Source organism: Hemiscyllium ocellatum, chromosome 10 (genome assembly GCF_020745735.1).
Source record: "Hemiscyllium ocellatum isolate sHemOce1 chromosome 10, sHemOce1.pat.X.cur, whole genome shotgun sequence".
NCBI lineage: Eukaryota > Metazoa > Chordata > Chondrichthyes > Orectolobiformes > Hemiscylliidae > Hemiscyllium > Hemiscyllium ocellatum.
The window spans coordinates 53,501,032-53,513,998 of NC_083410.1; the positions used below are offsets into that span (position 1 = coordinate 53,501,032).

The 12,967-nt window shown below is 41.2% G+C and overlaps 1 protein-coding gene across 2 annotated transcripts in view; it reads right to left on the reverse strand.

Annotated features, from left to right (window-relative positions):
• The window catches only part of LOC132819764 (neurexin-1-like), a 957,576-nt gene that overhangs the window by 117,819 nt on the left and 826,790 nt on the right, over nucleotides 1-12,967 (reverse strand). For both annotated transcript variants that reach the window (XM_060831497.1, XM_060831498.1), the window contains exon 7: nucleotides 6,786-7,169. In XM_060831497.1, the coding sequence (XP_060687480.1) occupies nucleotides 6,786-7,169 (384 nt within the window). The remainder of the gene's footprint in view (nucleotides 1-6,785; nucleotides 7,170-12,967) is intronic.

Here is a 12,967-nt window from a genome sequence, read left to right on the forward strand (position 1 = left end):
TAACTCTTGAATAAGATGACAGCCAAGACCACCCCTTCAGTGAACTGTTCAAAGACTGTTCCAACTTGATGCTTGCCTCAGGTCTGTTGAATGACAAGGCAGTCCAAACACAAATTGGAACTTCCTACAAGGAGAACTGTTTCTGTTGACAGCCTGGCATCCTCACCTCTGATGTGAAAACAATGCCAATAATTCTGGTCTTTTAAATGTTTAATTGGAGGAAATATAATCTCATCCATGTATGGATATAGTATAAACAGGCTAACAATGCAGGCAGGAGGTGGAGTGAGCAAGGCAGTGGTGAAACAGAGCTCATTTGTACAAATGGAACTTGACTTTGTGTCTTTGGATAGTGTTGTCAGGGGAGAGAATGGCAGTAAAGGATAGGGCAGTGCCAAGATTTGTTCCTTGCAGACCTCCAAATATAGCAGTGTAGGCCAGTGAGCGATGACATTCCAAGGCATTCCGTGGCTAAAGCTGGGCAAGATGAGGTGAGTTCCATTCAGTAGACCATTAGATTTTTAATAAATACTAAGAACTGCAGATGCTGGAAGTCTAAGACATAAATATAGAGTGCTACGGTAACACAACAGTTCTGGAAGCATTTATAGAGAGAAACCAGAGTTAACATTTCAGGTCCAGAGACAAAGTCCAGTGGGTTCTGATGAAGGGTCACTGGAATCGGGATGTCAATTCTCACAGATGCTGCCAGACTTCCTTTGTTTCTCTAGCACTCTCTGTTATTGTACTAGAACTTTTAGTCTACTAAAGAACTGATTTCCAATTTACTTTGAAGAAAGCAAACTCATAGAACTCTCCAATTAACTGTTCCTGGACAACATTTTGTCAGTGTGAACCATTCTCTGTATACTTATTTTTTCAAATAATTAAAAATATAATTAAGCCTTTTATGTATTCTTGTTTGTAATCTGATCTCTATACTTTTAAAAATCCAGACAGAATGTTAAAATTCTTAATATGCCAAGATGCCTTACTGCGAAAGGACAGTTTTATTATCAACATAGTGAATTAGCATAAGTGCTAACACATTTCATACACTGTTTTGAACTACAAGCAGCTGTAATAATTAAGGTTCATAACTTATTTTATAGATTATTCTAGAAGAGATTCATTTATCATACTTGACCTTCTTTATAATTCATATTAAAACATCAGGTGATGGATTGTGTTATATCAGAGTCCCTGTTATGAAGTCTTATGGGGCTATTAGACTTTTAGCTAAGTGAGAGTTTTTGGTGAGATTTTTGCTGTGAGGTCCAGTGAGATTTCTTGCTGCATTTTACCAATAGCACCACATTAACTACCTATTCCACTCCTGTGATGTCCCTTAGGTCTGATTCCAGCCCCATCTTAGCATGCACTGCTCCCAAAACAACTCACAACTCAGCAGGTATCCAAGACAGTACCCTTGCACCTGTGCCATCTTTAAGATGCTGTCATGTACCTGAACAAGTGTTGGCAATCTGGCATCAGCCCTCACTGGCAGCATATTGGCACAGCAACCACAAAGCCACACTGCTTACAGTTCACAGCCAGTGTGGCTAACATTCCCTTACACATACAACCCTGTTCTCTTACCATCGTGTCTGTTTCACTACCAGACCATACAGTTTACCTGTCCTTAGCTACATTCCATCTACACACCCTCTCTAGCTGCATCCTGTCTACCCTCTCGAAGTCATCACTACACTGTCCCCAATGCCCACTGGACACCTGTATCTTGTCATTGCCCAGTAGGAAATTACCACATTCAGGAAACATTCAGACAGATAAGTCCAAACAACAGTTTTTTTCTCATAGTCAGTGAAAGGGAACACAAGTGAAACTAGTCCACACCCACAATGCAAACTGAATATTGGCACATGATCTTGATGCATATGCAACTTCCCCCATATACACAGTCTACCTGCAAAGAAATACTTTCATATGAACTATGCCTGGAATTTGCAAACACTTGTTTCAAGTATTTGTCCCTTCCATGTCCTAGCGCCCAACAGATCTGTTCATCAAAGCAATACCAACTCTACTCACCCTGGTCACTGTCTCAGCCATTTTGCAGTTACATTTCACATCTATGGAATGACAAGTGATGCCAGAGAATACAGCTCATTGTTGGAACTGTCAGCACTGACTCCCTCCCTAGCTGCCATAACCCTCTTTCCATGTACCCTTTTCCTTTGCATTATCCTGATTGTCCCATTTCTGTTTGTGGCCCTATTTGGAGTCCCACCACATTAAACTCAGAGTGAATGGAGGATATGCTGAATTGTACCATGAAGGCTATGGGAATGGGAAGTTACTGCTACTCTTATATGCTCCCCTAGTGGAAACCACAGTGATAATCACTGACAGTAACTCCCCATTCCCATAGCCTACCATGGTACATTTCAGCATATCCTCCATTCACCCTGAGGTTCCCTCTTCACCATACTTTGCTCCCCCATCCCTGCCTGCTACCAACCTTGACTTCCCGAACTTTCTTGACAGTCATACACCGACAGGAACCCCCTCTAACCACACACACACACCAATCAATGAATGGATCCTCAGGGCTGCATTTGCCTGAGATCTTTAACTAACTTTGATGACCAGCCATAGACATGACTGACCAGACCACTGTTTTTGCAGCTCCATAACTGACAGGAAGTGATTTCTCTGAGTGTTGGTGTTGGCTGCACAGGATAGTCATTGCTCACTCTTAGACTGCAGATGGCTAGAACAAGGCAATGTTCCAAGCTGATGACTGACTGTGGCCATGTTCCTGGGCCGTATGAAGACTGTGCTACTGACTGATGATATTTAGACACCCTGACCGACTGTGGACTCCACTTGAGTGCACTGAGGACTATCCCCCACTCAGTTAAATGCTGGAATTCCCTCCCTAAGAGTCTACCTCCAGCACATGGACTGCAGTGGTTCAAGAAAACAGCTCACCATCACTTCCTCAAGGGCAACTAGGGATAGGTATTGAAAATGCTGGGCAGCCAGTAACACCTAAATCCCATGAGTGGATATGTTTTGTCAAAAAGTTTCCAACAGAGCCATTTGGTTGAATATACATGCAGCATGTTTGCTACTCAGGCAGCTGGCACATGCTGGAGATGGTAGATAGTCTTTATGTGCCATATATTGGGGTGTCATCCAAATCCACTCCTTGTTAGACAGGTCCCTACTGACCAGTAGCCTGGCTGTGTGTCTGAGCATGTCGATACAACATTCCTGATAGCCCTTGATTCTGGCTTAGGTGTCAATGCACTAACAGGCATGGCAAGCCAAGGTATGGGTGCTGCGAGTATTCAGGTAGATAGAATCATAGAATCCCTACAGTGTGGATTCAGTCCACATTGACCATCACCCACCCAGACACACCTGTCTCCCCCATCGCCGTAACCCTACATTTCCCACAACTAATCCACTGAGTCTGCACATCTTTGGGCTGTGGGATAAAACTAGAGCACCCAGCTGAAACCGATGCAGACGTGGGGAGAATGTGAAACTCCACACAGTCACCTGAGGAATCGAACCCATTTCCCTGGTGCTGTGAGGCAGCAGTACTAACCAATAAGCCACTGTGGTTTTAAGTGAATGTGCGTTATAAGAGGGGATGAGATGCACCCTGGTCCAATCCATTAGCATGGTTCTGTTCCTACATGCCATGTTAGCTGCTGATGCACCCTGCAATGCAAGTCAGTGCCACCTAAGTACATATGCATCCATGCACTTTGTATGGGTTGGCAAGTTTTGGATGCTAATGACTGGACGAAGGATATGTGCAGCCAGTGCATGTGTGACCGTGAGCTGAGATGCTGTTTGGTGCTGGACACTGGTCACAGGCAGTGGCAAGCTGAAGTCACCAGGTACCCGCTTTCTGATCACTGACATGATATGGATTATTAATGAGGCATTTAACAAGTAATAGGTCCCCTTAACTGGCAACTTGCCACTGCCCAATGAGGAACACCCGTCATTGCTTGATAAAAGCATTAAAAGTGCTCCCAACATTGAGATAGGCTTTGGCGGACTTCTTGTCCAATTCCACCACAAATCTCACCATAGCCCAATTCACTCAGACCATGGGATTCTGCCCATGACTTGTAAAGACTGATATACTCTATCAGGCAGTGACAAAGATAGATCGTCTAATTTTATCAGAGTGACAACTATCAGCTGGTATCAAAAGAAATGTTGGAAATATTGGGATTTGGTTGAAATAGGAATTTGGCTACAGCGAATAGATCACTAGATTAACTGATCATCAGCAGTAACAAGACTAGTCAGGGGTTGGCTCAGTAAGAATTATTATTTTGTATTTGCAATAAACTTGCTTAGAATCATAGAATCATAGAGTCATAAAGGTTATAGCAGGGAAACAGGCCCTTAGGCCCCATTTGTCCATGCTGCTCAGTTTTCACAATTCAACCAGTCCCATTTGCCGGTGTTTGGTCCATATCCCTCCATATCTATACCATCCACCTGTCCAAGTGTTTCTGAAATGACAAAATTATACACGTCTCCACCACTACCACTAGGCAGCCGGGTCCAGATGAATAAATTGACCCCCAGACTCTTTCGTATCTCCACTCACTCACTTTTAAAAGGGTGCTTCTTTAGAGATCCCTGATTCCAGCCATTTATCTTTATAGAAGTTTTATTCAGTCATGTGACATATGCATCACTGTTTAGGTTAACATTTACTGCCCATCCCAAATTGTTCTTGAGTAGGTAATGGTGAGTCTCTGTAGTTCCATGGAGTTTAGGATTGTTAGGGAGGGAGGTCCGGGATTTTGACACTGGTGTAGTTAAGAAATGGCAGTTTGCTTCCAAGTAAGTAAAGTGCAAAGCTTGGAGAGATACGCCCTAATGTTGTCTTCATGCATCTGCTGCAATTACACTTTTCGGTGTTAGAGGTTGTGAGTTTGAAAGGTGCCGATGAAGCAGTCTGGTTGAGTTGCTGCAGTGTATCTTGTAGGTGGCATTCACTGCTGCCATTTTGCATCAATGGTGGAGGGAGTAAAAGCTGAAGGCAGCGAATGGAATATCTATCAAGTTGGTTGCTTTGACTTATCTGATATCAAGCTTCTTTTAAGTTGTTATAGCTCGCTCAAGAGGAGAATTTCAGATCACACTTCCAGTGGATTAGACATACTTTGAAAACTCAGGAAATGAGTTATCACTGCAGAATTCCCAGACTCTGGTCTGTTCTTGAGCAACAGTATTTATATGGCTGACTCTGTTCAGTTTCTGGTCAATGATAACCTCAGGATATTGATAGCTGGGTATCCATAATAGTAATGTCATTGAATGTCAAAGGCTAGATTCCAATTATCTGCCACTTGTGTGGTGTGAATGTCATGTGTCACTTATCAGTTCAGGCCTGGATGTTGTCCAGGCCTTGTTGCATCTGGACATAGAGTATTTCAATATCTGAGGAGCCAAGAATGCACAATGTTCCACACCAATCACGAATAAACAACCCATTTCTCACTTTATGATAAATAGCAGAACATTACAAAAACAGAGAATGACTGAGAAATGTCACTTAATGTAATTAATGTCAATTGACGTTTTGTTTCTTATCCATTGGGTCAGATGTAGCAAATGTCAAACAAAAAAAAACAGGAAAGATTGTTTAGAGTTTCCTGGGGAGTGGGATGGGGGGAAATGAAGATGCACAATGGAGGGCCCTGGGGCTAATGGGGGGGCATTTGTCAATGCCGTTTTGAGGGCTAGAAGCTCTCATGGATGCAGCCATTTTGTGGTTTTGATTCCAGGATAGCCCTATCATAAGTCTGAGTATAACAAGGTATTTTCTAGAAAAAGAGGTAATGCGGCTCTCACTGACTTTCCAACTGGGGTAAAGGCTTCCATTGTCCTCACACAATTCAACTCTGGATCTGGAATTTTGTATAAGGGTGTAATGGTTCAGAAATGTCAAGGAGCAGATTAAGTACATCTGATTTGATGAGGTGACCTGGGGACAGAGAATAATTCTTTGTTCTGTTTAATTGCAGAAGTACTACCCAATAATTGTTATGATAGTCTTGTAGCAACATCTGTTATGATAACATAACTTCTGTCAATTTATTATTGTACAATAATCTCCATCTTGTTTAAAACAATATCCCTTCTCATTAGAAAACCAGGTGGTTTTCCTCAACTTCACCAAGAAAAGGGATCTTGGCTAAAATATGTTTCACCAAGATGAGCTGTGGCAAGGATCCAACAGACAACATAAAACATTTTTTCTAAAATGCAGTTAACTGTAACAATGTAATGAAAAGAACAAAGTTCTAAGAATTGTATTCCACTCCTTCCAAATCTTTTCCTGTGTTTATTCCCCAATGTCATCTGATCATTCAAGATGTCATAATTCATGCAAAATGTAAAATGAATGAGATTCTCATCATGAGTGCCACAATATAGCTCAGCAATTGTATAACAAGAGCCATGTTTTCATTGGCTCAGACAAGTTGTGCTAATTTCTCAAGTCCTCCTGTGAAAAGTAGCATTAGTAGCTTAGCATAACATTAAAGGGCAATTCTCAAACATCCCTCTGAAATGACAGATAAAAGTGCTTGCATGCTTCGTACGATAAGAGTGGTTGTCAAATTTTACATGATGAAAAACCCTGTTGCATAGTGAATATAAACTGAAATATGTTAGGGAGAAGGAAATTTCATTCATTTTATGCTTCTGAAATAGATTTTCCTTTTAAGAAGAAACAAATAAAACCCATGTCATTGGGATTCAAATATCCTGCTTACCTCTCTCACAAGATTTGCCAAGAAATCCAGTTCCAGAGCAATCACAAATGTACCTGTTCCAGCCTTCTCTACAAACACCATTGTTTCGGCATGGATCACTAAGGCACTGCTTTGGACCTTCCTTTGCACACGTAGGTTTAACTCCAGCCACATTTTGGATTTCAGCCATTCTCCGTATATCTTTGCTTTGACCATCGATGAACAAGTCCCTGATACATCCTACATATCCGTAGTTAAGAAGAGCTGTCCACACTTCTGTTGGGAAAATAAGAGCTGCTTTGTTCTCAGGTAGTCCACCCAAATATAAGTCATCATCCAGGTCCAGAATTTCACTCTCCCCATGTGCCATATATGGTGAACGCTTGCTGTTAATGGTGATAGTACCTGGAGAGAAAAGTAAAAAATAATATTGAAATTGAATGTTTTTTCACTGGGAATTGATTATATGGGCACTCACTTTGGCTGAGATATCACTTTTCATTAAAGAAAAAAGGTGAGTCCACATTTTTTGTAATATACATATTTGCTGCATCTCAACTAAAGCAATATCATTCAGCATTTCCTTAGCAATAGGAATGTAATGATACCATAGAGGAGTAAAAATGCTGGTGAAGCCATAAAAATGAGTTTCATAATAAGCACTTATCATTCATTTTCTTATATGACTGCAATAACCAATTAATATCAACAACTTTAATACATTCTTGTAGATGAAAAATGTTATGGTTGCTGATCTGCAAAAACTTCACAGGCATTGAAGATTAAATAAATCTTCAATACTATTTATCACCATGTTCCAGATGTATTTTTAATCAACCTGTTCGGACATATTATGACATCCCTCTGGAGGAATTAGGACTTTAACCCAGGCCTCCTGGCCCAGAGGTAAAGATATTACCACTATGCCACAAGAGCTCTTACACTCATGTTCTACATTATTCATGAACCAACTGAAACCATATGGCACCATTACATTAACCATCAACATTTCCTGAGCATGTTTCGTGACCATGTTATTCAATTTTCAATCTGCTTCCTCTGAATCTAATCAGTTTTGGCACTGAAGCAGACAAGGAGAAACAAGCTAAAACTTTGAAAATGTGCAGTTTTACCCTTTTGCTATATTTTAGCATGATGTCTCATTGCCAATGGTTTAATAACTCCACCATTTGTGAATTATTGAATTCTAAAGCATTATTGTCTCTGTTTATTTTTTCCATCTCTGAGGCATCTGTTCCAAATAAGCAACCTTCCACATTAGTGCATTAAAATGTACTCTTTCTTTTTCCTGATCTGAGGATTCTTACCTGGTATGGCTGACAAGGCCCTTCACCATGTAGAATACATCTGACATACTTCATCCATCATTCCTTTCCCTACCTTCCAAGACAATGATACCATTCCCTTTGGCTTCAACTTTCAACCCATCAGTTTCTGTATTCAATGGATCATCCTCTGTTACTCTACTGTGATGCCACTACTACATTTTCTCCTCCTCACCCTTTTGTGTTTTGTAATGCCACATCAAGTGTTTGGATTCAAACCAGACTGGTTGAGAAGAGGCAAGATCAAGACTTACCTTCAGGCTTGGACTTTTTTGTAACACTGGTTATTGCAATAGTAAGATTAAATTCTTCTATACATTGTATTCAAAAATGTACCAGGCTTTAATTTTACGAGTACATTATTTAAAAGTTTTTCCATGAATTCTACCAGCAACTGCTAGTCAATATTCCATATACTTCTCTACATTCTGGAATATTGTGTCCATGTCTGGTTGCCCAGTTTTGGAAGGATATTATTAAGCTGGAAAGGGTTCAAAAGAGATTTACCAGGATTTGTGGGTTGTGGAAGGTTTGAGTTATAAAGAAAGGCTGGTTAGGCTGGGACGTTTTTTCACTGGAGGTTGAGGCAGCCTTGTAGAAGTTTTAAAATAATGAGGAGTATAAATAAAGGAAGTGGTTGATGTGGGTATAATTGCAATGTTTAAAAGACATTTGGATAAGTACATGAAGAGGAAAGGTTTGGAGGGATATGGGCCAGGACCAAGCAGGTAGATGTCGTTTTGTTTGGGCTCATGTTTGGCATAGAATAGTTGGACCAAAGGGTCTGTGTTTGTGTGTATGACACAATGATTGTTCGCATTTTCTACATGATTAGTCTTCAGGTTCCTGCCTCGCACTCCACATGCTTTTCTTTCTTCACTCCTCATTCCATGTGTTATTAATGATCAGTAAGGTGTAGCTTCATGATATCTTCACAAAGTACTCCATGGCATGAAAGTTCTTATGAATTATCCCAGAGGTATCATTCCATCTGGGACACCTTGATTCATTTCTCTTTCATCCCAAGCAACCCCTTCCATTCAAGCACAGGAGATGCCATCCCAGTCCTTTCACCGTCTCCTTTCTCAATGTCCAAGATCGTCATGGCGACTGCTATGTATCTCTACTTCTCTCAGTTTTGGAATACTTTCGCTGCTGTTCACAAAGTAATTTCTTCTACCTTTGGCAGACCAAACAGAATCCGGACACCTGTTTTGTGGAGCACCTTGGTTCAGCTGGAAGCATGAGGGTCCAGTCACCTGCCATTTTGATTTTTTTGCCATGCTTCCTCTGTAACATTTGGGCCCATTTCCTGCTGTAGTGTTCGAATGGGGATCAATGCAAGCGCAAGGAAAAGCACCTCAACTTTCAGCTTGGTACTCTACATCCTTCTGAAATCAACACCGAGTTCGACAACTTTCAACTGTAACCTCTGTCTCCATCTTATTCTGGATTTTATTTTTGCTGACTTGCCTGTATCTCTCCATGTAGCATTCAGGTAGCTGCTCTACGTCCATCCACATCTCACCTTTATTTCTCTTTTTTTTTGTTTCTCCCATTCCCATTCGCTTTTGCCTTTTGCATCATGGAATGTTTCATTATTTATCACCCCTCTCCTCCAATTTGTCATTGACCTTTTTGGTCTTCCTGCCCCGTACCTGTTTCTGCAGATTTCAAACCTGTTACATTTCTTTCTTTCTTCTGAAAGGCCTAAAATATTGAGTAGAATTCTCCTCCACTTGGTGTGGCAAGAATCATGCCAAACATGGTGATTACGAGGGGCAAGAATGGCAAAGTATTGTGAAAATTTTCCCAAATTTTTCAAGCCCTAAATGTCAAATTCAGAATATTGCCCTTGTGGCAACAATATTATTACCATGCATTTGCATTAAGTTAAAGAGTAACTCATTCTATTTACATCCTATTTCCAATTTTCCTCTCCTCTGCACGTCATGAACGTGCAAATTCATTTAAGGTAAAACAGAGTGGATATCTGGTAGCTGACGCTCATTGAATGCCTATCCTGGCCATCATATCATTGCTTCTAACTCCCAATGTTCCTGGATGCGCAATGGCTGCCATCCTCCTCAAGTGTTTGTCCACATAACTTTATAGCTACCTGACCAATTGAGCAGCGCTTTGATAGTTTGTACTTCCAAATAAACCTGTTGGACTATAACCTGGCGTTGCATGATTTTTAACTTAGTCCACCCCAGTCCAACACTGCCATCTCCTCATCATAACTTCACATTGACATGCCACAGGCTTCACCACATTATCTTGCCTGCTCTTGAACCAATTCAGACATCAGATCAGTGTTTTAACACTTGTATGCTTCTACCAGGTCACTCTGTAAGCAGGAACCACCACACATCTCATGATATGCTCACTATGCTTTTGCACCATCATGCCAATATGCATCTTTAACGCTCTTAGCTTGCTTGGCACTGAGTCACTTTAGGACTTGCTTGGTTACTACCAGTCCTGCCTGTTTCACATTCCTTTCTCAGTGCATACTGATTTTAGCACTGAGTTAACAGCCTGCCAGAGTCTGAGTATAATTTGCTTTATAGCACTGTGGAACAGATTGGCAGTTTGTGATGTTATAGGGGCACTGAACAGTCAGTCTGTCAGTCTGCAGACGTGTTATTTTATGACACACTAAAAACAGAGTTGCAACATATGACAGCAGTTTATGTGGCAAACACAGTGCATGTTCTTCAGCAATATGGCAGTATGTAGAAGTAAATATGTAGGCCAGCACAGCAACTCAGTGGTTAGCACTGCTGCCTCACAGCACCGGGGACCTGAGTTTGATTCCAGCCTCAGGTGACTGTCTTTGTGGAGTTTGCACAATCTCCCTGTATCTGCATTGGTTTTCTCTGGGTGCTCCGGTTTCCTCCCACAGTTAAAATATGTGCAGGTTAGGTGAATTGGCCATGCTAAATTGCCCATAGTGTTCAGGGATGTGTAGGTTAGGCGCATAAGTCAGGGGTAAATGTAGGGTAAGCAGGTAGGGAAATGGGTCTGAGTAGGTTACTCTTTGGAGGGTCGATGTGGACTTGTTGGGCCAAATCGCCTGTTTCCACACTGTAGGGATTCTATGAGTCTATGAAAGGGAAACAGTCCTTAGTGAGGTGAAAGGAAGTTAGAGTCCATCAATTAATGGACAGTTAGTCAAGGGGCTCATCAGATGACACTACAGCGGGTTGAACATGTTCAGTCTTGCAGATCGAATGTAAGCAGTTCAGTAATTACTGGCAGCTTGGTTGGGGTGCTGCAGAGACATCAGTTCTAGGGATGGGTCAGTTCATCCTGAAATGAGACTGAGACACAGACTAAGTAATGTTGGAAGTGGATGCAGGAAGAGTTTGTGGTCATGAATGAACAGCAGAGATGGTGTAAATGTCCTCACTTAGTGCCTAGGAAGCACAAAGCGAATGAAGGATTAGTCGCTTATGAGAATGAAAGTGGTGTGAGTGCTTGAATGGACATGATACATGCAATAGTGACAGCTGTAATCCATGAGCATTGGTGAGATATGTGTGCTGTGGCTGAGTTTACTATGAGGTAGTAGTTACCCTGGTGGACTGCAGATAGTCAGAGACCTTCTTGTGGCTTTGGTGGTCATTCCCTTTGATGTGGAACACAGCTTTGAGCTGTGTTGAACTTTTGTCCAGTTGGTTGGATGTATTGGTATCACCTCCCTTGTGGTCAACAGGAAAATGGACTGCACTTTGCTCTACTATCTCATTCATCCATACCTGCAAACCACCGTCCTGGAGGAGCTTCCTTTCCTCTGTGGCATTTTTTGGATTGAACTGTGCAGTTTGAAAGAAAGTACCTGGTTGGCAGCATCTGAGGTGGTATTAAATTTGGCACCAGGACACATACACCGTAGTTCACTTCTACCTATTTGGTGGATCTCCCCGTAAAACACTCCCAATAGCTCAGTTGAATAATTAGTGAGGTGGAAAAAGAAAAACTGCATGAGAAAATTCATCCAGAGCTATGGTGGACTGGACACTATGAAACTCCCTCGGCACCACCCTTTAATCGTAAATGGACACATTTAGTTCCTTAGCTGTTTCTCTCCATAGATGCTGCCTCACCTAATGAATACTTCCAGTACGTTTTGCTTTTATTTTAGATATCCCAGAAACTGACAGTATTTTGCTTGTGTAAACTCTTGCAGTCAACAGTGATGGAGACTTCAGGCTAGAAAAAAAAAGTACCTGATTTCCTTGAAAATGAAACTGTGCTTGGACTCTAACATGCTTTGGAAGCATGACAAAATCTAAATTTATAGTAGCTACCTGCATTTGTCACCAGAAGTTTGAGTTCGGTAAGTAATTCCTGGAAAATGGTATTATGGGTCACTCCAAATCATTTTGACACACTTTCTGTGTCATGGTTACAAAACAGCTAGAAGCCTGACAAAAATTCAATTACCTTACTATGTAACATGACTTTGGATATCTAAAGGAAGGGGATGAAATAAAATTGTTACTTCTAAACATAAGTTCCTGCAGGTTTTTTTGATACAAAGCTAGCACAATTTTGGTAGATTTTGAAGACCTTGTTTTTGAAATCATCTTTCTTTCTAAATTAGCACTCCATAGAGAGAGAACTTCTTATCATGGACCACCAGTCCAGTAACTTTTTTATTCATTTCATGGGATGTGGGTGTCACTGGCTAGGCTAACATTTATTGCCCATCACTAATTGTCCAGAGGACATTTGAGAGTCAACCACCATTGCTATGGGTCTGGAGTTACATATAGGCCAGACCAGATAAGGATGACAGATTTCTTTCCCTAAAGGACATTAGTGAACCAGATAGGTTTTTCCAATAAT